The following is a 27,221-nucleotide window of genomic DNA, read 5'->3' as shown; positions in this document are numbered from 1 at the left end:
GGCATTCAGATCTCACAAAGAATTCTAGAGGAACTTTAAAATCTCCTTAGTAAACAACAGGATATATATATTAGGTGTCATAGCTCGCTCACCTTTCCATCAAAGCGTTTTATTGTATACTGATCTAGACCCAAGTCTGTAAAAGAGAAAAAAAAACAGTATAGTCAATGATCATAACTCAAATAAAACATGAAATGACAGCTCTCTGTCATTTCCAATTATTCAATTAAATATACTAGATGGCTTAGCCACATTATTCAAAGGTTATGGGAATGAAAAATTTTTCCACTTTGGGATTCAAAGTGTCAGTGCTAAAAGATCTAATCTTTATTTTACATACGAGAAAGTTGAGGCTCTGAGAAGATAAAGAGAATAAAAATTCATGTGCAAACCTGTTCAACAGTAGAGCTAAACTAGAACCTGGACTCTTTCAAGGGTGGGCTGTTTTCATTATATCAATGTGCTATATTACCTTTAAATAAGGTGAAGGATATTAGTTTAATCTGAATGCATAATTGTTTTTAGTATCAAGTTAAAGAGAGAATAGTTTAATATCAAATAAATTTTGCAATACACCTAAACAGATACAATAGACCATCCTAATATTACCTTTTAAAGTAGGGTTACCAAATATTTTCTCTGCGAATACCTAGCATCTAATTCTAAGCACTGTGAAAGATGTAAGTAATTAAGTATCCTTGAGGGCAGGGATATTTGTCTTTGACTACTGCTTTCTCCCAGCCCTTGGCATAGTGCTTGATCAATAAATAGTTATAAAAAAGTTAATGAGGGGCGCCTGGGTGGCTCAGTTGGTTAAGTGGCTGCCTTCGGCTCAGGTCATGATCCCAGGGTCCTGGGATCAAGTCCCACATCGGGCTCCCTGCTCGGCAGAGAGCCTGCCCCTCCCTCTCCCTCTGTCTGCCACTCTGCCTACTAACGCTATCTATCTCTGTTAAATAAATAAATAAATCATCTTTAAAAAAAAAAAGTTAATGAGTGAGCTATAAGCCCCGCCCTGAAGAGTCACAATTTAGTTAGAAAGGCATACACATATAATTAACACTACAAGGGAGCATATAACTAGTTCAATAAAGTGGTGCTTTGGGAGTTTTTAGAGTGAAGAAGTCAGTTCATAATTACACTTACTTTTCTTGCATAATTACTCAGTTCTTTTCTTTTGGTTCTCACTGCATTCAAGCTAGTTCAGGCCCTTATCTCATTACATTCACAGTATTACAACGATCAGATTATCTTCCCAGAGGAAGCTTTTTGCATTTCTGCTTCTACACTTTTGGTTACCTATTTTCCTTATCTAAAATGTGCTTCACTTCTAGGAGCCTGCCCTGAACAAAATAAACCACTGACTGCAAAACAAAGAGGTAAGTTAGGAAACAGAAGGAAATTTAAAATAAAATGAAACAAAACAAAAAACCAAATCTAATTTGAAACCTCACATATATTCAAGAAGACAGCACAGTCATAAAGGTGGAACACACTTCTATGACAAAAGAACAGAGAAGAAAGAGTTGTAGACAACTATGTTTGCTTATCTCCTATTTTTTTTAAGTTTTATTTATTTAAGTAATCTCTATACCCAACATGGGGCTTGAATTCACAACCCTAGATCAAGAGTCACATGCCCCTTTGAGCCCCTATCTCATCCTATTTTTTAATAAACTGTCAAAAGGTTAGGATAAGGTTTCCTCCGAGGACCACTGCCAAAAAGACAACAGAATGGAAAATAGAAAATATAAGAGAGAATTATAGAAAAAGAGACTTAACACTAGAGGTCTAATAGCATACAAGACCTTTTCTCATTCAGAAATAGCAAAGAAATTTTTTACAAAAGAAAAAAACAGGGAGGAAATAATCCAAAAATATTAGTAGAGGGGCGCCTGAGTGGCTCAGTTGTTAAGCGTCTGCCTTCGGCTCAGGTCATGATCCCACGGTCCTAGAATCAAGCCCTGCATCAGGCTCCCTGCTCCGCAGGAAGCCTGCTTCTCCTTCTCCCACTCCCCCTGCTTGTGTTCCCTCTCTCGCTGTGTCTCTCTCTGACAAATAAATAAATAAAATCTTAAAAAGAAAATATTAGTAGAAAATTTCTCAGAGCTGAAGAGTAACACAAGCTAGGGCTTACTAAGTGTTCTAATAAGCAAAATGAACAAAAACTGTGTACAATTCAGTATATGCTTATGAAATTTCAGAATACCAAGAATAAGAAAATCCTAAGACTTTCCAGAAAAAACCTTGGTCCTTTATAAAAGAATGAGAATCAGACTAGAATCCGGTATCTCATGAATAAACTTGGTACATCAACTAAGGAAATACATGCTTACTAGTGATTAGAGTACCACTGTCCAAAAGAAATATAATGGGAGCAACAAATGTGAGCCACATGTATAATTTAAAATTTTCTAACAGTTAATAATTTTAATTATTCTTAAAATAATCAAAAGAAACCAGTAAAATTAATTTTAATATAATTTATTTAACAAAATATATTCAAAATAGCATCATTTCAACATGTAATCAATATAAAAATTATTGAGATATTTTAACCTTTTTATGCTAAGTTTTCAACATCTGTTGTATATTTTACAATTATTGCACATCTTAATTCAAACTAGCCACATTTCAAATTATTAGAGTAATACCTAAAAGAACTAAAAAGTTAACTTAAAACTTAAAAAGTGATAGCTTATGTGACATGGAATCGGAGGGTGGCGAAGGTGGAACAGATTTGTGTTTTCACTGTATGCTCTTTGTTATAGTTTGGAAAATATTTTACCACGTACATTTGCAAGAAATAAAAAAAGGAGGGGCATGTAAGGACAACTTGGCACACACTGAGAATTCCTGTCATTTATAAGCAAATACAGATATAAAATAGGCCAAGACATTAATACTTTTAAGATGAAAAAAATGATTATTTCATCTTATTATATTTAGATTTCTTTACCTTCAAATGAAGCAGATGGTCAGATTAGATCAGTTCTTAACATGACTGGGGTGGATGTGGTATGGGAAATGTGGATGGATGAAATAATTCAAGCTGTTCTTACTCACTACTCCTCTGGAGCTTCTATTAGATCCAATTACTGGGAGGAGGAAGAGTATGGAGAAGGAAGGGGAAAACACAGACTGTGTAGTATGAAAATGATGCTCAAGTGACTACCCTATAACATGGTTCCCTTCCATTTCTCCACCTCTGCTCTTTGGGTCCATGCTTAGAAACACTGGACATTATGCTGTTTTCCTTAAGGTGTTTCCTGTGACTCTTAAACTATTATCCAAAGAAATTTCAAAGTCATTAAATGCTCCTAGTGTGATGTAAACACTATCTTACTGTTGTTACTGAGAAAGCTGAAGCTCAGAAAGATTAAATGAATATTTTTGATTTTGTCTAAAAACCTTTTAATTGCCTCTCCTCTTGAGCCCACACCAAAAATAATGTAAATGTGCAGAAATACTCTAAGAATACTCTCAGTAGGGTGCCTGGGTGGCTCAATCGGTTAAGCTCAGGTCATGATCCCAGGGTGCTGGGACTGAGCTCCACATCAGGGTCCCTGCTTGGTAAGGAGTCTGCATCTCGCTCTGCGCCTCTCCCCCACCCATCCTCGCTCGCTCTCTCATAAATAAATAAACAAACAAACAAACAAAAGAATACTCTCAGTTTAAGCTTCAGAATGAACATTTAAAAGACTTGTTTTATGGGCACCTGGGTGGCTCAGTTGGTTAAGCGACTGCCTTCGGCTCAGGTCATGATCCTGGAGTCCCGGGATCGAGTCCCGCATCGGGCTCCCTGCTCAGCAGGGAGTCTGCTTCTCCCTCTGACCCTCTTCCCTCTCGCGCTATCTCTCATTTTCTCTCTCTCAAATAAATAAAATCTTTAAAAAAAAAGACTTGTTTTATTTTTTTATGCTTTTAATTTAAATTCAACTAATTAACATATAATTATTATTAGTTTCAGAGGTAGAGGTCAGTGATTCATCAGTCTTATATAATACCCAGTGCTCATTATATCACGTGCCCTCCTTAATGTCCATCACCCAGTTACCCCAACCTTCCACCCCTGCCTCTCCAGCACCCTCAATTTGTTTCCTATGATTAAGAGTCCGGCTCAGGTCATGATCCCAGGGTCCTGGGATCGAGCCCCCCCCATCGGGCTCCCTGCTCTGCAGGAAACCTGCTTCTCCCTCTCCCACTCACCCTGCTTGTGTTCCTTCTCTCACTGTCTCTCTGTCAAATAAATAAAATCTTAAAAAAAAAAGTCTCATGGTTTGTCTCTCTCTCTGATTTCATTTTGTTTTACTTTTTCCTCTCTTCCCCTATGATCCTGTTTTGTTTCTTAAATTCCACATACTAGTGAGATCATACGATAATTGTCTTTCTCTGATTGACTTACTTTGTTTACATAATACCCTCTAGTTCCATCCGTGTCATTGCAAATGGCAAAATTTCATTTTTTGATGGCTGAGTAGTATTCCAATTTTTTTTTAAAGACTTTATTTATTTTTGACAGGGAGAGACAGAGAGAGAGAACACAAGCAAGGGGAGCAGCAGGCAAAGGAGAGGGAGAAGCAGGCTTCCCGGCAGAGCAAGGAGCCTGATGTGGAGCTTGATCCCAGGAGCCTGGGATCATGACCTGAGCTGAAGGCAGACATTTTACCGACTGAGCCACCCAGGTGCCTCTGAGTAGTAGTCCACTGCGTATATATATATATATATATATATATATATATATATATATACACACACACACACACCACATCTTTATCCATTCATTTGTTGATGGTAAAAGACTTGTTTTAAAGAAGATAGCAACTCTTTTGTCAAAAGACAAAAGTGAAACTGAATCAAATAGATCATTTCAAGCTCAATAAATTAGAGCTTAGGTAAATGGAAACTGAATAATTAGTTAAGAAGTCTCAGCTATCTCTCAAAAATTGAGAGATTCATTTTTTAATACCTGAAATTATCCTAAAAATTTATTTAAATGATTATATATATATATTTTAAAGATTTTATTTATTTATTTGACAGAGAGAGACACAGCGAGAGAGGAAACACAGCAGGGGGAGTGGGAGAGGGAGAAGCAGGCTTCCCACCAAGCAGGGAGCCCAATGTGGGGCTCGATCCCAGCACCCTGGGATCATGACTCTAGCCGAAGGCAGACACTTAATGACTGAGCCACCCAGGCGCCCCTAAATGATTATATTTTTCAGTAATACAAGCTAATATAGGACAGAAAAAGAAAGGGATAGCTCTAATTCAATAGATGTGACATACTGTACTACAGTAACTTGGTTTTATCTTCTCTCTTAATAATCATTGTAATAAGTTACTATTTATTGAGCATTTTTATAGGTATTATACTACATGCTTTCAATATCATTTAATTTTCACAACCCTACAAATTAGTTGCTATTATCTCACTTTTATAAATGAGAATATTAGTATTCAGAGATATTAAATAATTTGCCTAAGATCACACATGTACATTTCTTTCTTCTAATCATCTTCATTCATTCTTGTTAACTCCTTCTTAAATTCCTTTGGTAGCTATTCTGCCTGTCTCCTAAATATATGTACTTTTTAGAATTTCCTCCTTAGACACCATCTCTTTTCACTTTATGTTGTTTGTCTTCCGCAATTTCATTACAGATTCAAGATGCCTAGTAAATCCAAAACAAGGTACACTAAAAAAAAAAAAAAATCAAACTGCCTAAAACCAAAGGCAAAGAAAAAAATCTCTGTAGCAGCCGGTTTAAAGTGCTGAATTTCAACCCACAATTCTTTAGTGAAAATATTCTTCAAGAATGAGGACAAAATAAAAATGTTCTCAGATGAAGGTAAACCGAGAATTCACCACCAGCAGACCTGCTCTAAAACACATTCTATCCCTTCAAGGGGGAAGGAAATGATACCAAAGGGAAATTTGGAATTTAAGAGATAAAGAACAACAGAAATGGTTAACATTTAGATACGTATAACAGACTATTTTCTCCTCTTTAGCTCTTTATGTATGACAGGTGAAAGGAAACTTGAAATGAAAACAATGTCTGGTGGCGTTTTCAATGTATGTAGTTGTTATACATGTGACGTTATACCATAAATTGGGGAAGAACCTATATAGTGGTAAGATATCTATATTCTACTTGAAGCAGTAAAATATAAATTCTTCGTAAACTGTGAAAAGTTGATTAGGTACATTATAAAATACAGAATATAATATTATGTTATAATCTCTACAGCAACTGCTAAATTTTATACAGAGAAATACAGTCAAAAACTGCGAAGTAAAAAATATTAAAAAGTCTGAATAATCTGAAAAGAAGGCAAGGAGTAAAAGAAGAACGTAAAAAAAGAGAAAACAAGGGGCGCCTGGGTGGCTCAGTCATTAAGCGTCTGCCTTCGGCTCAGGGTCCTGGGATCAAACCCCACATTGGGCTCCAACCCCGCACTGGGCTCCCTGCTGGGCAGGAAGCCTGCTTCTCCCTCTCCCACTCCCCTTGTTTGTGTTCCCTCTCTCGCTGTGTCTCTCTCTGTCAAATAAGTAAATGAAATCTTAAAAAAAAAAGAGAGAGAAAACAAATAATAAAATGGTAGAACTAAATCCAAACATATCAAAAATTACATTAAATACAATTCCTCTAAACATATTAATTAAAAGGTGGAAACTATGATATTGCATAAAAAACAAGATCCAATTATATGTTGTCCACAGAAACCCATTTTAAAGATACTGCTATATTTAGGTAGATTAAAAGTAATAGGATGGAGGGATGCCTGAGTGGCTCAGTCAGTTAAGCATCCGACTTGATTTCAGCTCAGGTCATGATCTCAGGGTTATGAGACTGAGCCCTGTATTGGGCTTGCACTGGGTGTGGAGCCTGCTTAAGATTCTCTCTCTCCCCACCCTAAATCAATCAATCAATCAAGCAACCAGTCTCTCCCTCTGGCCCTCCCCACCCAAAATAAACAAACAAATAAGGTGATAGGATGGAGAAAGATGTAACATGAAAAATGAATCAAAATAAAGAGTGGCTACATAAATATGAGACCAGGTAGACTTCAGAGCAAAAAAATACTAGCATAAAGGTCAGTTACATAATGATAAGAGAGTCAATTCATGAAGAGGACAGAATAACACATTTTAAACATGTATGCACCTAATAGGAGTTTCAAAATATTTTAAGCAAAAACTGAAAGAACTAAAAGGATGACAGACAAACCCACAATTAAAGTTGATCAACACTATTCTCTCAATAACTGTCAGAGAAAGTAGACAGATAATCAGTAGGAAATACAAGATACTAAGCATATCACTGGCTGCCTGGGACCTAGGAGATAGGAAAAAAACAGAAAGGAAGAATTACAAATGGGTATGAAGAAACTTTTGGGGATGATAAGTGTGTTCATTATACTGACTGTGCTGATGATGGATGGCTTCACTAGTACATACATGTAACTAGTATGTCAAAACTCATCAAACACTTTAAATATGTGCTATATATTCTGTGTTAATTACATCTCAATAAAGTAGTTAAAAAGAGTACAAACCATCAACGAAATGATGGCTATCATTGAAAATATTGGCAATTCCTGTATACTAAAAATTACCATAAACAAAATAAAAAGACAGGCCATCGACTAGAAGATAGCTGCAATTTTTTATGACAGCTTTCAACAGAGAATACATAAAGGACTTTTACTAATTCCACCCCCCCCAAAAAAAATAGAAAGTGGGCAGAGAAGATAGAGAATTAATAGAAATGGCAATATGAGTAGCCAATAAACATTCAGAAATGATAAGCCTCACTAGCTGCTAGTGAAATGCAAAGTAAAACCACAAAGATAAATAATTCATTCCAATCAGTTTGCTAAAAAACTAAGTCTGACAATACCAAGTGTTAACAGGAATGCAGAAGAGAAAGCTTAAACATTCTTGGAGAATATGTAAATTATTACATCTATTCTGGAAACCAGGTTGGCAATGTCTAGCAAATCCGAAGAGGAATGGCCTACAGGCCAGCAAGCCCACTTCCAAAAATATGTTGAAAAAAACTTCCTGCAAATATGCACCAGGGCAATAATGGAAGAAGGTTCAATGTAGTACAGTTTTTAATAGTAAAAACACTGGCATATTATAGTTTTCAAATATTCACTTTCTTTCCCTTGACCACCTTGTAAAATTCCTTGAGTTTGGGCTCAGCCACATGACTTGCATTGGCCAACAGGGTATTAGCAGTATGACATCACAGATCCTCAAAATGGACTTCTGAAGTTGGCTTGCTTTCTTGTACCTCTGCCAATACTATGACAAGAATATATTCTGAGTAGCCCAGTGGTCTAAAAAAGATGAGAAACATATAGAGCAGCTTGACAAATCTGACAAAATCATGAAGCAGAGCTGCCCTTGCCTGGATTAGCCAAACCTGAGCCTATCTACAGAGGAAGGCCACCTGAGATCAGCAGAGTATACCTCACATGACCTGCAGATGCATAAACTAGGTAAGGGCTCATTGCTTTATGCCCTTTATATGGTTGGTTGTTACACAGCAACAAATGATTAATAAAACTGGAAACAAGTTCCATCTACATGAACATGGATAAATTAAATACTGACATATTTATGCAAATGATAAACACAATTATACAGCAGTGAAAATAAGAGAACAACAGCTACCTGGATCAACAAATATACAACCATGCATATATAAATATATATTTCATATATTAAAAAACAGAGGAAATGTAGCAGCCAGAATAGGCTAGGTTATGCTGCAGTAATAATCTTAAAATTTCAGTGGTTTACAATAAGGAAGGCTTATATATTGTTCATGCTACCTATCTATCACTTATTGGGTGAAGCTTTACTCCACAGAGTACTGAATCTGGGATCCAGGCTGATTAACAGCAGCCTCTCTGTGGAACATGGCAGAAGTAAAAGAGAACATAGCAAACCACAAACTGACTCTTAAAAGATTTTGCTTGAACCTATGTATATCATTGGTCAGAGGAAATCACATGGCTAAGCCCAATGTCTATGCTACGGGATGAATATTATCACTGTCACTAAAAAAAAATAAATTGGTTCTATCTCAGGGATAGAATATAAAAGAGGGAGGGAGAGATAAGGTAAGGGGAGGGGAGCGGAATGTGTTTTGTTTTGTTTTGTTTTTAAGATTTCATCCATATATGGGCGCCTGGATGGCTCAGTTGGTTAAGTGACTGCCTTCGGCTCAGGTCATGATCCTGGAGTCCCGGGATCGAGTCCCACATCGGGCTTCCTGCTCAGCAGGGAGTCTGCTTCTCCCTCTGACCCTCTTCCCTCTCGTGCTATCTCTCATTCTCTCTCTCTCTCAAATAAATAAAATCTTTAAAAAAAAAAGAAAAAAAAAGATTTCATCCATTTATTTGAGAGAGAGCGCACACAAGTGGGGTGGGGGGGGGAAGGCAGACAGAGGGAGAAGCAGACTCCCCACTGAGCAGGCAGCTGGACGTGAGGCTCAATCCCAGGACACCAAGATCATGACCTGAGCCAAAGGCAGACACCTAACTGACTGAGCCACCTTAAGTCACCCCTGGAATGGACTTTTGAGGTTGGCTTGATTTCTTACAACTCTGCCATCCATATGAGAACAGTTTCTGCATAGCTCTTAGCATCCTAACTACAAGGGCTTTAGGAGCTCTGTGTCAGAAACCAAGGACAGAGAACAATACATATGTTTCTTATTGTTTTGGAAGGGGTCATAAATTTTTTCCATAAAAGGTCAAATAGAAAGTATCTTAGGTGGGGGATGGGGGAATGGGTTAGCCTGGTGATGGGTATTAAAGAGGGCACATACTGAATGGAACACTGGGTGTTATATGCAAACAATGAATCATGGAACACTGCATCAAAAACTAATGATGTTATGTATGGTGATTAACATAACATAATAAAATAAAAAAAAAGAAAATATCTTAGGCTTTGTGGGCCACATATAGTCTCTGTTGCAACTACTTAACTCTGCTATTGCATGAAAGCTGTCATAAACAATACCTAATGAATGAGTCTGGATATACTCCAATAAAACTTTTTTATGGACACCTAAATTTGAGTTTCATATAATTTTCAGGTGTCACAAAGTATTCTTTTTTAAATGAATAAAAAAAAAGTAAAAACCTTTCTCGGCTCATAGGCCATATAGAAACAGGCAGTTCACCAAAGCTGACCAACATCTGCTCTACACTCAGCAGCACTGCAAGGAACTAAAAGTAAAAGTAGAAGACAAGGTTCTTCAACTGAAGTAACTTACCTTGTTGGGGAGAAAACAGTAGCACAAAAAAGCTTTAAAAATATACTCATTGTCTGTACTTTCCTACGTTTTCCTATTACTAATTAGTGCCCTTTTGTTTCAGCTTAAAGAATTCCCTTTAACATTTTTTTTTAAGATATTTTTATTTATTTGACAGAGAGAGACACAGCGAGAGAGGGAACACAAGCAGGGGGAGAGGGAGAGGGAGAAGCAGGCTTCCCGCTGAGCAGGGAGCCCATTGCGGGGCCCGATCCCAGGACCCTGGGACCATGACCCGAGCAGAAGGCAGACCCTTAACGACTGAGCACCCAGGCACCCCTCCCTTTAACATTTCTTATAAAGCTAGTCTAGTAGTGATGAACTCCTTTAGTGTTTGCTTGTCTTGAAAACTCTTTCTCTCTCCTTCAATTCTGAAGGACAGCTTTGTTGGGTAGTGTTATTGAATAGCAGTTTTCTGCTTTGAGCACTTTCTGTAAATGGTGCCATTTTCTTCCAACTTGCAAAGTTTCTGCTGAAAAGTCTGCTTATAGTCTTGTGGAGGTTCCCTTATACATAACAAGTTGTTTTTCTCTTGTTGCTTTTAAGATTCTCTCCTTGCCTTTAACTTTCGACACTTAATTATAATGTGTCTTGGTGTGGGTCTCCTTGGATTCACTTATTTATTTATTTATTTAAGATTTTATTTATTTATTTGACAGAGAGAGACATAGCGAGAGAAGGAACACAAGCAGGGGGAGTGGGAGAGGGAGAAACAGGCCTCCCGCCGAGCAGGAAGCCCGATGTGGGGCTCGATCCCAGGACCCTGGGATCATGACCTGAGCCAAAGGCAGACGCTTAACCACTGAGCCATCCAGGCGCCCCTGGATGCATCTTATTTAGAACTGAGCTCCTGGATCTGGATGTCTGTCTCCTTCCCCAGCTCAGGGAAATTTTCAGACATTACTTGTTCAAATAAGATTTCTGCCCCTTTCTCCCTTCTCCTTCTAGGCCTCCTATAATGTGGATGTTGGTCTACTGATGTTGTCCCATAAGTTCCTTAAGCTATCTTCACTCTTTCTTATTCTTTTCTCTTTTTCCTACACTGATTGAATAGGTTCCACTGCCGTCTTCAAGTTCACTGATCCTTTCTTCTGCTGCAGCTACCCTGATGTTGAACCCCTCTATTGTATTTTCCAGTTCAGTTATTGTATTCTTCAGCTCTGTGACTTCTATTTGATACTTTCTTATATTTTCTCTCTTTGCTGAAATTCTCACTTTATTCACACATTATTCTGCTGAGTTTGGTAAGCATCTTTGTTATTTTGAACTCTTTATCAAGTAAATCACTTATCTCCATTTCATTAAGGTCTTTTTCTGAGGTTTTATCTTTTTTCCTTTGGAATATATTCTTCTATTTCTTCATTTTCCTTGACTCTCTGTGTTGGGTTTTTATGCATTTAAGAAAAACAGCCACCTCTCTCAATCCTGAAGGAATGACCTCATTTAGAAATTCAAACTTGCTGTTCAACCCTGCCCTAGTTCTTGGTTTTCTCTCAAACCTTTGGTTGTCCAAGCAGCCTACTTTACTCTTAGAGGTTCCTAGTAGTTGAGGATATGCCAAAACCTCTCAGTATGTCAAAGAGGAGAATCTCAGTCAGCACCTAGATTCAAACTAATTGGAAGCCAGACTCTCAGGCAGCAGTTTTGGGGGGAGGGGAAAGAAGAAGAGGGAGAGAGTGAATCCCAAACAGACTCCACACCCAGCATGGAGCCCAATGCAGAACTTGATCCCAGAACCCATGAGATCATGATCTGAGCTAAAACCAAGAGTTGGACACTTAACCGATTTGAGCCACGCAGGTGCCCCAGGTAGCAGCTTTTAAAGTATGCAAATATACCTCTTTCAGGGGAAGACTGGGAGATGGGTGTTTCTGTTTGCTGCTTCTGCACTGAGCCCTGAATGACAGCCAGTTAAAAATTGTTTTTTTTGTTTGTTTCTTATTATCCATTGAATCTGTAAACACAAGCCCCACTGCTACCAGAGCCAAATTATTAAAAGATGTGTCCTCTGGGTGGAAGCCACAAAAGCTGGGAAGCCAAATATATACACAAGCTCCTTTCTCAGAAATTTGCCACCTGTGGCAGGGCAGAGAGAGGATGAAGACAACACCCATCAGTCTCCCCAGTCTCTGGAGAGGATTATAGCTGGCCCCTAGATGTGTGTTTAATTAGAAGCCTGTTCTCAGGCCACAGCTATAAAGATAAGCCAATAAGCCTCTATCACAGAAAAACTTGTGGTATTTTTTAGTCTCAGGTTGCTACCCTATGCCTTGGGGAGGTAGCCAATTAAGAAGTGTTTCTCCATTTGTTACAGTCCCATGGCACCTGCAAACATAAACCCTAATGGCCAGGACAGCCAGGTGATCAAGGGGTGTGTCCTGGGTGGCCATGACACAAACCAGAGCTCCAGACATGTGCACAAGTTCCCTTCCAGAAGATCCTAGTGACCTGGAGTGAGGCAGAGGGAGAGTACAAAGATAGCTCCCACTGGCTTCCAAGGTCTTTGCAGAGTATTTCAGCAGTCCTTCAGATGTGCATTAAACCAGAAGCCTGCTCCATAGGCCAAAGCTTCAAAACAAGCCAACAGGCCTCTTTCACAGAAAGACTGGGGATGTATTTCAGTCTGTTGTTTCTGCACTGCACCCTGGTTAAGAGCTGTTTCTCTGTTTGATACAGTCCTACAGAACCTACAAATGTGAGTCCTGCCTCTGCATGGGCCCTTTGTTTTTTTGTTTTGTTTTGTTTTTTGTTGGTTTTTTTGGCCTCCAAATTCATTTATTTATTTATTTAGTTAGTTAGTTAGTTAGTTAGTTATGTTATGTTAGTCACCATACAGTACATCATTAGTTTTTGATGTAGTGTTTGCATGGGCTCTTTGGATGTTGTAGACATAAGGCCTCTTGGCTTTAAAGCTAGATGTTCAGGAGGCTCATCTCTCAGGTGCAGGTCTCAAAAATTGGGGTGCCAGCTGTGGGGTTCAGTGCCCCAGCTCCTCCAGTAGAAGCTCAGGGTTGTGAATTCCCTCCTGACTACTGGTTGCTATGCCAGGGATGGGGTTTATGGCAAGAATGTGTCTCAGCCTCTCCTATCTATTTCAATGTGGGTTTTTTTCTCATTTGTCCAATGTGTAGGAGTCGTTCATCTAGTTTTTGGGTTTCTTTCAGAGGAAATTGTTTTGTATGTAGCTACAGATTTGGTGTGACTGTGGGAGGAGGTTCAGAATCCTCCTACGTCACCATCTTGAGCCAGAACCCACTGTATATGATCAAGTATAAAATTATGAGTCTCAAAGATTATTAAATGCATGAAGGTCATCCCAGAGGGAACATGAAGTCCAGGACAAGTAAATCACAGTATGATCTATGCTTACCTTTTTACACTCTTTTCATGTTCCACAGAGACAAAATCAGGTCAATATAAACACAGTCAGCCAGTGGGATATGGTGGAAAGGAAACAGGGATCCTCTTTACTCTAACTAAAGCTCAAGCTTTTCTATATAGTTCTTTAAAAATTCTCCCATTGCTGCTGCTTCTCCCAATCATTGGCTGGCTATGTAATACTGGTTACTACAGTAGCAAGAGTCACTCAAAGCCCAGAGCCTGAAGCAAAAGCCTTATCCACTATACCTGGGGATGGTGCGGACATGAAGACTGAACAGAAAGGAAGATGAGAAATATTCAAGTATATACTGTACTTTTTTTTCCCATTTAATGTATTTCCTACTTAACTATCGCTACTCTAAATTTTCTTGGTATTCAGTGCAGAAATATTCTTAATCAGCTTTTTACTGAACTTCATTAGCTCTCCACTCTTTTAAGATTTTTTTATTTGACAGAGAGAGAGAGAGCATAAGCAGGGGGAGAAGGAGAAGCAAGCTCCCCACGGAGCAGGGAGCCCAATGCAGGGCTTGATCCCAGGACCCCGGGATCATGACCTGAGCTGAAGGCAGACGCTTAACCAACTGAGCCACCCAGGCACCCCTAGCTCTCCACTCATTTAAAAACTGCTTAGGGGTACCTGGGTTGCTCAGTCTGTTGAGCACCCAACTCTTGATGTCAGCTCAGGTCATGATCTCAGGGTCCTGGGACTAAGCCCTATGGCGGGCTCCCTGCTCAGTGGTGAGTCTGCTTGAGATTCTCTCTCTCTTCCCCTTCTCCCCGCTCCCTACCACTTGCCTGCATTCTCTCTCTCTCTAAAATAAAATCTTTGAAAAAAAAAAAACTGCTTACTTTTAGGACTTTGTATGCTTTAAACTGTTCTAAAACTAAAACTTATAAATTTAGATCTGTTAGGTATCCTGGGATATGGTATGTGTGAAAGACATGACACAACAAAGTTGAAATATGAACTACTGGCTAGAGTCTAGCCATCTGATGATAGAAATTCAAACTATAAAAAGAAATAGCCTTATTCTTTTCTTTATTTCAACCCATATAGGAATAATATATATTTTACTTCTGCTGCATTAACATTTGGGGAAATTCTTGTTCATGAGCAAACAAAAATGAAGCCAAATTTCCCAAATGAATCTCATTTTAATATATTATAATTTTCCCTCATGATCATCATCTTAAAAGAAAAGCAATTATTCATTATTCTGGCTTTTTATGAAAACCAGGAATGTGCATGGCAAATTAGACATTTAGTAACTATTCTGCTCATGTAACAGGTTTTTCAATAATTAAAAAACAAAAGATTATAAAGTTAAATATCAAAATGGGTAGAAGCAATTAAAATGTATGATTTCTAAAGGGAAAAAAAAAATCTTCCTCAAATGACCAAATAATCTTTAGTGACATGCCTAGAATCTTGCTTCATTTTCACTGTCACACTGGAAGCAAAGCACATTCTTATTTAAAGTTACTGATATAAATTAGATTCAGAAATAATTTGACAGGTACAAAAATATTTTACTATCATAAAAACCAGGACAATATTTTACAATCCTTTTTTCTCCATCTTAAATGGAAACCTTCTTTAATCTCTCCTTCCACATCTCACAAGGAGCTAAAACTAATTTAAAAGGTTCTTAATCTAAAATTCAGTGCAATTAGTAGAAACCTTATATACCTTCTTTCTGATTATAAAAGACTGTATACTCTGTAAAAGGAGGAATTTTTGTCTATTTTATTCATTACTGCATCCCTTCCACATAGAAAAGTGTCTAACGCACAGCAGAGGTCAATCAATGAATATTAGTATATGCAGTCTGTTAGAAAACAAAGGAACACATAAAGAAGAATAAAGTAATTCCTTATAACTTCAGCATTTAGAGAATACATTTGATATATTCTCTTTCAGTTGCTTTCTATATATTTTCTACATGGGTGAAATGCAAAGTATAGAAGAACGTATTAAATAATACCATAGGGATACAATCAGGAAAATCCAAAATGTGTGAAATTTTATAATATAAATGACTTAAAATAAATGATGTCTAGATTGGGTTTCCTGAAAAGTAGGGAATCAATGCAAGAGGATCAGAAGGCAAACAGGAAAGGAGGGAAAGTCAATTCAAGGGTGTGTTATTGAGCTGATTACTGCTTTAGACAACGAGGGCTCACTTCTCCTTGGTCCATCTGAGAAACCATGTAGTTTATGTCTCAGAACTGACCACCCAAGACAGTGGAGAAGAGAGTATTTATCCACCAAATCTCAACAAAGAGTAAACTCCATTGTACCTCCGTATGTATGCATATGCCAACATAGTTGAGTGGGCTCCTGCAGAGGTCCCCTGCTACAGCAGCAGAGATGCTCTAAGCATATATGGTACAGGAGTAGGGTAGAAAAATGAAACTATTCCTTTAGAGGATCTGTTTAAGGAAGGCATCATAAGGAGTGGCATTTGAGTTGGATTTTGAAAAATAAATAAGAATTCATCATGTATTTGAGAGGGAAAGGGCATCACTCAGGGTTAGTAAATTATATGGTCAAAATACAAACATGTGAAATAGCAGTGTGAGCTTGGGGAACCAGAAAGAGTTATGACATTTTCTAATGAGGGAGTCTGTAATGTTTTGTCCATATTTATTAACATTAATACATCTTTAGGACAAATGAAAACTCTGGGTAGAACTAGCACCCCTCAAAGGTGCAAGAAATCTACATATTTACGTTTTTTTGTTATGGAAATTTTCAAATATAAAAATACAGAAAATAATATAATCAACATATATACACTCATCACTTAGCTTCAACAATTGTCAACACATCACCAACCCTATTTCATTTATAACCTTCTTACTTCTTCTCCTCACTCCAGATTGTTTTAAAGCCAATCAAGACATCATATCATCATTTCTTGCTAATTGTGGTACTTATGTTCTATAAAATTGCCATGAAAAATGAATTGCTAAATACCGACCAATCTCTCCTAGGGGAAGGATGGGGTTAGGTTCCTTGAACCTCTAGTCACAACATTTTTGTTAGTCAATCAATATAAATAAAACCTTGTTTTATGGGTGTTTCTGTTTAAAGACACTTTATTCTCTCTCCCTCTTCTCTCCTGCCCTCCCTCCAAGGACACTTGTTTAAAGAATGAAAGCTGAAACAAAAAGGCAGAGCTTTAGTTTGCTTGACTTCAGCTGGCCAACATATGTAAGGGGTGACTCAAATTTTTGCTGTTCTGCACATATCTGCAGATGCCTGCGAAAGCACTGCAAATAGGGATTATGGGGTTACCTTTGAGTGAGTATGCCAACTTGCAAACACAAAATCTGCAAATGAGGACTGATGGCACATTCACTTTTTCCCCCCTTTAAAAACTGAGGTGGGGGCGCCTGGGTGGCTCAGTCATTAGGCGTCTTCCTTTGGCTCAGGTCATGATCCCAGGGTCCTGGGATCAAGCCCCACATCAGGCTCCCTGCTCAGCCGGAAGCCTGCTTCTCCCTCTCCCACTCCCCCTGCTTGTGTTCCTGTTCTCACTCTCTCTCTCTCTGTCAAATAAATAAATAAAATCTTTTAAAAAAATAAATAATAAAATTAAGGTGAAATTCAATTAAAACAAAATAGCCATTTCAAAGTGTGTAGTTCAGTGGCATTTAGTACATTTACAGTGTTGTGTAACTACCACCTCTATCTAGTTCCAAAACGTTTTCACCACTCTAAAAAAGAAACCCTCAAAGCAATTAAGGAATCAGTTCTCATTCCCCCAACCCAGCTACTGGCAACTAACAACCCACTTTCTAGCTCTATGGATTGACCTATATTAGGTATTTCATATAAATAAAATCATATGATATGTGGCATTTTGTGTTTAGCTTGTTTCACTTAGCATAATGTTGTGAAGGTTCATCCACACCTGAAAAACACTCCACTGTATGTGTATATTATAATCTGTTTATCCATTCAGCTGTTAAACATTTGGGGTGCTTCCACTTTTTGGGTACTGTGAATAGTGTTGCTGCGAATATTCATATGTAAGTACTCATTTGAGCACCTGTTTTCAATTCATTCGGGCTTATACTAGTAGTGGAATTGCTGGGTCCTATGGTTAATTCTATATTTAAGTTTCTGAGAAATGTCCAAATTGCTTTCCACAGTGTTTGCACCATTTTACTTTCTCACCAGCAACAAATCAACTTCTACACATATTCACCAACATTCGTTTGTCTTTAAATTAGAGCCAATCTGGTGGGTGTGAGGTAGTATATCAAGGTTTTGATTTGTATTTCCCTCATGATTAATAAATTAAGCATGTTCTCATGTGTTTATTGGCCATTTGCGTATTTATTTAGAGAAATGTTTATTCAAGTCCTTTGCCCATTTGTTACTTGAGTTGTCTTTTTGTTGGATTTTAAGAGTTCTGGTAGTTTGGGGGTGCCTGGGTGGCTCAGTTGGTCAAGCATCTGCCTTCAGATCAGGTCATGATCCCAGGGTCCTGCATCAGACTCCCTGCTGAACAGGGAGTCTGCTTCTCCCTCTCCCTCTCGCACCCCCCACCCCCACTTGTGAGAGAATGCGTGCACTCTCTCTCTCAAATAAATAAATTAAAAAAAAAAAAAAAGAGTTCTGGTGGTTTGTATGTTTCTAGGAATCTGTCCATATTTATCTAGGTATAATCCAATTTGCTGGTATAAAATTCTTCATAGTATTCTCTTATAATCCTTTTTATTTCTATAAGTAGGTAGTAATTTCCCCACCTGCATGTCTGATTTTAGTTATTTTCCTTCTCTCTTTTTTCCTAGTCTAGCTAAAGGTTTCTCATTTTTGTTGATCTTTTCAAAGAACCAATTTTTTGTTTCATTGATTCTCTCTTTTGTTTTTCTATTTTCCATTTCATTTATTTAATATTTCCCTATTTTACTATCTTTGGGTTTTGTTGCTTTTCTTTTTAATTCCAATACCAGTTTTTAGGAAACTGATCTGAGATCTTTCTTCTGTTTAAATTTTGTCATTTAAAGCTATAAGTTTACCTCTAAGCACTGCTTTTGCAGCACTGCATAAGTTTTGGTAAATTCTGTTTCCTCTTTCATTTATCTCAAAGTATTTTCTAACTTCTCTTGTGATTTCTTCTCTGATCCAATGGTTGTTTACTTTCTACATATTTATGAATTTTCTAGTTTTTCTTCTGTTATTGATGGATAGTTTCATTCTATTGTAAGCAGAAAAGATACTTGGTATGATTTTAATCTTTTAAAATTTATTAAGATTCATTTTATTACCTAACATATGATTTATCTGGTCTGTTCTGGAGACTATTTGATTTGTACTTGAGAAGACTGTATTCTGCTCTCCTTGAGTGGAATGTTCTGTAAATATCTTTGGTCTAACTGGTTTATAGCATTAAGTCCTCTTTCTTGACTAACCTTCTGTCTATATTGAAATGGCAGTTCTGAAGTCTCCCAACTATTATTATTTTTTTTAATTTAACCATTTTTAGCATTTTTAAAAATGATTCATTTATTTGAGAGAGAGAGAGCAGGGGGAGGAGCACAGGGAGAGGAGAGAACCTCAAGCAGATTCCCTGCTGAGCACGGAGCCTGATGCAGGGTTTGATCTCACCACCAATGAGATCACGACCAAAGCTGAAATCAAGAGTTGGATGCTTAACCGACTGAGCCACCCAGGCTCCCCAACTATTACTGAAGAACTATTTCTCACTTCAATTCTGTCAATGTTTCCTTCATATATTTTGGGGTCTGTCATTTGGTATGTATTTATCATGATTATGTATTCTTGATGAACTGACCTTTTATCAATACGTAATGTCTTTGTCTTGTGTAACAATTTCTCACAAAAACCTATTTTTTTCTGATATTAGTAAAATCACTTCAGCTCTCTTTTGGTTACTATTTATACACTTCCATTTTCAACCTACTTGTGTCTTTGGATCTAAAGTAAGTCTCTTATAGACAATATAAAGTTAGATCATATTTCTTCTCCTCTCCCTCTCTTTTAAATGATGAGTTTAATTCACTTGAAAGTGACAGCTGATAAGAAAGGATCTGCTTCTGCCATCTTGTAATTTGTTTTCTATGTCTTACATATTTTTTGTCCCTTGAATCCTCCAATCTTGCCTTCTTGTGTTTAATTTTTTCTAGTGTACCATTTCTATTTTCTCCTCATTTCCTTTCCTGTAGATTTTAAAGTTATTTTATTAGTGGTTAATCTACGGATAATTAACATCTTAAATTGAAAATAATGTAGTTTGATTCAACATTAACATACCTATAATTGTTGTTTGATGAATTTGTTTTAAATCATAAAGGAAGCAAAAAGGAGTTACAAACAAAAAACAAAGCAATACTGGCTTTTATATTTCCCTATATAATTACCTTTATGGGTCTTTATTATTTTTTAATTTCTTTGTATGGCATCAAGTTATTGTCTAGCATCTTAAAGAACTCCATTTAGCATTTTTTGTATGGAAGAACCACAAGCTACAAACTTCCCCAGCTTCTGATTATCTGGAAATGTCTTAATTTCTCTTTCTTAGACTCCCATTACACAAATGTTGGTATACTTGATGATGTATCATATGTATCTTAGGCTTTGTTCATTTTTATTCATTCTTTTTGCATCCTGCTCCTCTGATTGGACCGTATCAATTAATCTACATTCTGTGATTCTTCGATCTCCCTCCTCAAAAATCTACTGTTGAACAGTTCTAGTGAATTTTTTTACTTCAGCTACTGTACTTTTCAAGCCCAAGAATTATTACTTGGTTCCTTTTTTTAGGATTTCTATTCCCTTATGGATATTCTCTATTAACACATTGTTCACCTTGTTTCCTACAGTTCTTTGTCAACGGTTTCATCTAGCTCTTTGAGCATATTTAAGACAGTTGATTTTAAGTCTTTGTCTAGTAAGTGTAATGCTTGGGCTTCCTCGGGGATGGTTTCTAGTTAATTTCTTTTTCTTTCTGTTGACAGGTCATTTATTCCTGATTATTGGTATGCCATACAATTTATTAAAATTGGACATTTTGAATATTATAATGTGGTAATTAAAACAGATTCTCCCTATTTCCCAGTGTTTGATTTATATACCTTGTTGAGGACTACAGTCATCAGTGTTTAGTGATTTTTTTCCAAAATATTTTTGCAAAGATTGTGTTCTCTGTCATGTGTCACTACTGAAATTTCTGTTCTATTATCTAAACAGTCAGCAAGTGACATGACAGAGACTTCTTTAAACGCTGGAGGCAAAAAGAATGAAAAAACAAAACAAAAAACACCCCAACTCTCCTAACATTTGCAGATCAGCTCTGAGCTGGGGACCTCCTTTGATTTTTAGTTAGACCTCCTATAACTTTGCTTTAACTTTCACTACCTCCTCACAGGGAGCACAAAGATCAGCAAGGGGTACAAGCCCACTCAAGTCTTTTCCAAACATGTCTGGCCCTGGCCATACTCTGGATTTACAGGTGTATGCAGTGGTCCTTCAAAACTCCTATTCCCTGAAATGTCTTCCTTCTCGGTCTCCTCCTTTCTAGGCTTTTTGGTCTGCTGCTTGTCTCATTTGTGGTCCGGTGGCCCAGTGGCAACAAGTATATGTCTTTAAATTTTTCTAGTAGATGACACCTGGGTACAATCTCCTCAACCCATACCCTGGTCAAGGATAGGCTCATTAGACTGTTGGCTCCTTTTTTGTACTCCAATAGACTGGAATAATGCCTGACATTCAGTCATTACACAATGAATATAATTACTGCATATAACTATAATGGCTAGGCAATACAAAGAAAGAAACAAAGAAGCATATAACAAAATTAATATCATAATCTCATTTTTCACTTTAGCACTTACGTTCTGGTTGTTTTTCATTGGGTGTTATAGATCGCACAAAATCTTGTGGAGTCATAAACACTTCAGATTCACCAGGTTCACTGATTACTTTCAAGGTGGCAAAATATCGGAAGATTTTGTCTGGTGTAGAATATGCTCGAATCCTATTCTCATATTCCATCACCTAAAATTAGAAATTCAGAGTATTTCTATATTAAGTAATTCTCAATTTCATTTATTTTCTATCTTGTTTTTGGAGATATTTTATTGTATCTTTTTTTCTATAACTAATTTTTTTATATTAGACATAAACTTGAATTTCAAAAACTTACAAACCTTTCCCCTCCAAAATACTATTCACACTCCAGTTGAGGCAATTCTTGTGTAACTTCTGTTTAGAATTTTTTGCAAATAATTTCTTAATGTCTTAAATCATTGAAAACTATAAAACTGAAAACTGTCATACAAGAATTCAAAAGGTCTCAGTAACAGAGTATAATGACACATATAGGGTAGCTTACAGATTCTTAAATACCAAATTTTTAAAAAGGGACTGATTTTACAGTTTTTATTTTGACGAAATTTCTTGAATCCCCAAACAAAACAGAATTGGGAATTCATAGGTCTAAACAGCTGATAGTCTTTGAAATACCAAGTAGATTAAATAATAGCATTAAAAAATAAAATTACATATCATGGAAACTATTAACAAGTCTGAAGCAATAAGACATATACTTTTGACTATTAGATTAGGAAATATTTTACAAACATCATATTTAGAAAAAAGCTGGGAAGAACACAATATTTGAATAGTATTTGAATAGTAACAAAATAAAATATGGCATACATTTTACTAAAAGAGTATAATATTAATATGCCCTTTTTTAAATCTGGCAACCAAGTTGTGATTCTGTGCATGAAACATACAAAACACTGTACCTTCTACATAATATTCTCTTACAAATGTAGGAATGAGAGAAATCTGTTTTACCAGAATACTGACTGCATAGTATTCTGGTGAAAAGATTTCTCCCGTACCTGAATTTTAGATGTTGAGGTAGCCAAAAATAAGCAGTATCTATAAGTAACTGGTAAGAAATGTGTCAAGACAATACGATCTAAAAATCTAATAGTTCAATGTCTGAAAGTCATTTGCTAATGTTAAGAAAAACTTTATTAACGTTTTTAATTTACCATATTAACACAACTAACACTGTAACTGCCATTCCTGGCTAACTGGTCACTTTGAGGTCACTGACAACAGCTACTGTGGTGGTCTTTTTTTTTTTTTTCTTTAAGATTTTACCTATTTGACAGAGAGAGAGCGCGAGAGCAGGAACACAAGCAGGCGGAGTGGGAGAGGGAGAAGCAGGTTTCCCGCCGAGCAGGGAGCCTGATGCAGGGCTCGATCCCAGGACCCTGGGATCATGACCTGAGCTGAGGCAGACGCCCAACGACTGAGCCACCCAGGCGCCCCTATTGTGGTGGTCTTAATTCCAGGACCAGATGTGCATTCAGTAACTATGAAAGGACTGTTAATTTGTAACTATACATCACAGGAATCTTCCAGTGCTAATTTGCATTAAAATCTGAGTACTGACTTCAGAGATTTTATCAAAGTATTTGGCATGTAGCAAACACACTAAGGAGCTTTTCAACCCCTTAGCGGCCTTAAAACTTAGCTACAAGTCTTAACTCAAAGGCATTTTATATTATATTACAACTACCTGCTGGATAATACTGGCTATAGAAGAAATTACTTTATTTAGGACATCAGTATTCTTGTTCTTCTGAACAACAACAATAAAAATATTCAGTTTGCAATGTTTAGGATATAAACTATAGCTACTGCAAAACATGTTTTTGTGAACTGAAAAGTTAAGTCCATCCTATACAAGATAAAGATAGAAAGACAACACCTTAAAAGTCAATAATTTTCAGACTCACCAGATTCCTGGGTTGTTACAAGTCCCTAAATTATGTTGCTGAATATTATTAGTTTTAGTTTAAAACAATAGGCCAAGGAATGTAACAGACTTTTTGCATTCCCAATACTGTTAAAGTTTAATAGAGATATACTCTCCAGTACATACTTTACTTTTCTCACTTAGCAATATATATTGGAGATCACACCACATTAAATGATATAAAGCTGCCTCCTTTTAAGTGGTTATATTCAAAGGAATGCTAACAAACTATAAAAGGTTTGGAATATAGCATCTAAGATAACAAAGGCTTAGAAGCTAAGACATATAGAAAACGTAGGATTTTGAAATGGTTAGCCTGGGGAAAAGATTTACTAAGAGAATTATAATAGTTACATTCAATCATTTACTCAAAACATTCTTGAACTTCATGATGTTAAGACAGTTCTCTTCAATAAAACTGCTGGTCCTGAAACCACTGCTAGGGTTTATTTTGGTATAATGCCTAAGGAAAATCAAGGCTATAATCCCTTGAGGCCAAGTGAATGCAAGTGACAGTGCATCCCTGTGGGCCCTGATGTTAGAAATCTTACATAGGCTTTGAATGCAGACTGTAGCCAGACCCTGGAAAAGGCAACAGGCAGAAAGATCTTGTAAATAAATTAGTGTTGGCACACTTTCTCTCAAGAGGTGATTTATAAGACCTAATCTGTACCCCAACAGCTGTCCTTTATGTTAGGGACTCCCTCTCTTTTTCATCTAGTGAGTTATAGGCCACCCATAATAACAATCATCTATCATAAGATGACCTCTTGAAGTTCTATGCAATTCCAAGCTCAATGATACCAGTCTCATTAAATAAAAAGCAAATTACTTTTCGGCAGCAAAATTAAGGAAACTGCCTAATTAGAGGAACAAAAAGAAAAGAGAATGAAAAAAAATGAAGATAGCTTAAGGGACTTATATCATCAAATGGACCAAAATGTGCACCACTAGGGTCCCAGAAGGAGAAAGAATGAGAGAAAGAGGGAGAAAACTTATTCAAAGAAATGGTGATTGAAAACATTCCCAATCTGGGGAAAGAGACAGACATGCAGATCCAGGAAGCTCCAAGAGTTCTAAACAAAATGGATCCATAGAAGCACACATTGCAACACTGCAGAGTTTTCCAGGAAAACAAAAGCTGAAGAAGTCCATCAACACTCGATCAATCTTACAAGAAATATTAAAGGTAATTCCTGAACCTGAATTGCCTGGCTGGCTCAGTCAGTACAGCATGTGGCTCTTGATCCTGAGGTCATGAATTTGAGCTCCATGTTGGGTGTAGAGATTACTTAAATAAATGCTTATTTTTTTTAAAAAAAGAAGGTAATTCCTGAACCTAAAACCAAAAGACACCAGTACCAGAAAAACAAATAAAAATGTAAAACTCATTGGTGAAGGTAAATGTATAGTTAATTTCAGAATGCTCTAATTTTGTGGGACACCTGGGTGGCTCAGTTGGTTAAGCGTCTGCCTTCGGCTCAGGACATGATCCCAGAGTCCTGGGATGGAGTCCCTCATCGGGCTCCTTGCTCAGCGGGGAGCCTACTTCTCCCTCTGCCTGCCACTCCACCTGTTTGTGCCCTCCCTCTCTCTCACTCTCTGACAAATAAATAAATAAATCTTAAAACAAACAATGCTCTAATTTTGTAATGGTGGTGGGTAAAACACTTCTAACTCTAGCATGAAGGTTTAAAAAAAAGTATTAAAAAGAAGTACAATAATCTGTAACTGGATAAACAACATATATAAACTGTGATATTAAAATACTGGGGGCAAATAATTGTAGAGCTTTTGTATACATTAGAAGTTAAACTGTTAGCAGCTTAAAATACACTGTTATAAGATGTGTTAAGTTAGCCCCATGGAAATTACAAAGTAAAAACCTATACCAGATACACAAAAGGTGAAAAGAAAAAAAAAATCTAAGCACACTGCTATAGAAAATGATCAAATCACAAAGGAAGAGAACAAGAGAGAAAGAAAAGGATAAAGGAATTACAAAACACTCAGAAAACAACAAAATGGCAATAGTAAACCCATATCTGTCAATAATTACTTTAAAAGTAATGGATTAAATCCTGCAATCAAAGAAATAGAATGGCAAAAAAAAAAAAAAAACTTTATTGCATACAAGAGGCTCACTTCAGGTTTTGGGACACACACAGGCTGAAGCAAAGTTGATGGAATAGATATTCCATGAAAATGGAAGCCAAAGAAAGCAGGAATAGTTATACTACCAAACAAAATACACTTTAAGTCAAAAACTGTAACAAGAGACAGAGAATAATATAATGATACAAGGTCAATTCATAAAGAGAATATAACATTTCTAACTAGTTATGCACCTAACATGGAGAACCTAAATATATAAAGCAAATGTGAACAGAACTGAAGGGAAAACTATGCAGCAATATAATAACAGTAGGGGATTTGAATACTCCAACTATGAACAATGGACAGACCATTCAGACAGAAAATAAATGAGGAAACACTGGACTTAAACAAAATGAATTTTGGACTTAGATGAAATGAATTTTAAAAGACATTTACAGAATATTCCATTCAATCACAGCAGAATACATATTATTCTCAAGCACACATGGAACATTCTACAGGAGAGATCACATTAGGCCACAAGTCATAATAAATTTAAGAAGAAAATTAAGAAATTTAAGATTATGAAATCGTAACGAGCATATTTTCTGACCATAATGCTATGCAGCTAACAAATCAATTACAAGAAGAATACTGGAAAAGTCAAAAATGCATGGAGATTAAGCAGCATATTCCTGAAAAATCAATGGGTCAACAAAGAAATGAAAAGAAAAATTTAAAAATATCTTGAAACAAACAAAAATGGAAACATATCAAACCTTACAGAATGTATCAAAAAACATTTCTCAGAGAGAAATTCATAGCAATAAACACCTATATTTAAAAAATAAAGATCTCAAATAAACAACTTATCTCACACTTCAAGGAACTAGAAAAAGAACTAACTAAGCCCACAGCAAAATGCAGGAGATAACAAAGATGAGTGGAAGAAAATGAAATAGGGAATAAAAAGACAATAGAAAAGATCAGTGATAATAAGAGCTAGTTTTTTATTTGTATTTTTTTTTTTTTAAGATTTTATTTGTTTGACAGAGCATGAGCAGGGGGAGAGGCAGAGGGAGAGGGAGAAGCAGACTCGCCACTGAGCAGGAAGCCGGACCCTGGGATCATGACCTGGGCCGAAGGCAGATGCTTAACCAACTGAGCCACCCAGGAGCCCCTGGGAGTCAGTTGTTTAAAAGATAAAATAGAGGGGCACCTGGGTGGCTCTGGATGATTAAGCATCTGCCTCTGGCTCAGGTCATGATCCCAGGGTCCTGAGATCAAGCCCCACATCGGGCTCCTGGCTCAGCAGGGAGCCTGCTTCTCCCTTTCCCTTTGCCTCTCGCCCTGCTCATTCTCTCTCTCTCGCCATATCTCTCTGTGTCTCAAATGAATAAATAAAATCTTTAAAAAAAAAAAATAGATATTTAGCTAGACTCATCAAGAAAGAAAGAAAAGGGATATTAACCCCATTTTCAATATGTGATTTGCAAATACTTTTTTGTAGGTTGTCTTTTCATTTTGTTGACAGGTTCCTTTGTTTTGCAGAAGCTTCTTAATTTGCAATACTTGCCTTTGTTGA

At 36.9% G+C, this 27,221-nt stretch overlaps 1 protein-coding gene across 7 annotated transcripts in view; it reads right to left on the bottom strand.

Annotated features, from left to right (window-relative positions):
- Positions 1-27,221, bottom strand: part of MICU1 (mitochondrial calcium uptake 1) — a 239,994-nt gene that overhangs the window by 137,950 nt on the left and 74,823 nt on the right. For all 7 annotated transcript variants that reach the window (XM_028109624.2, XM_028109623.2, XM_028109625.2 and 4 more), the window contains 2 exons: positions 21,594-21,756; positions 93-136 (listed from right to left, as the gene is read on the bottom strand). In XM_028109624.2, the coding sequence (XP_027965425.1) occupies positions 93-136; positions 21,594-21,756 (207 nt within the window). The remainder of the gene's footprint in view (positions 1-92; positions 137-21,593; positions 21,757-27,221) is intronic.

The sequence above is a fragment of the Eumetopias jubatus genome, unplaced genomic scaffold, assembly GCF_037043125.1.
Source record: "Eumetopias jubatus isolate StellerSeaLion01/CBP00866 unplaced genomic scaffold, mEumJub1_p1.0 scaffold_17, whole genome shotgun sequence".
NCBI classification, from domain to species: Eukaryota; Metazoa; Chordata; class Mammalia; order Carnivora; family Otariidae; genus Eumetopias; species Eumetopias jubatus.
This window is presented reverse-complemented; position numbering and strand designations above follow the sequence as displayed.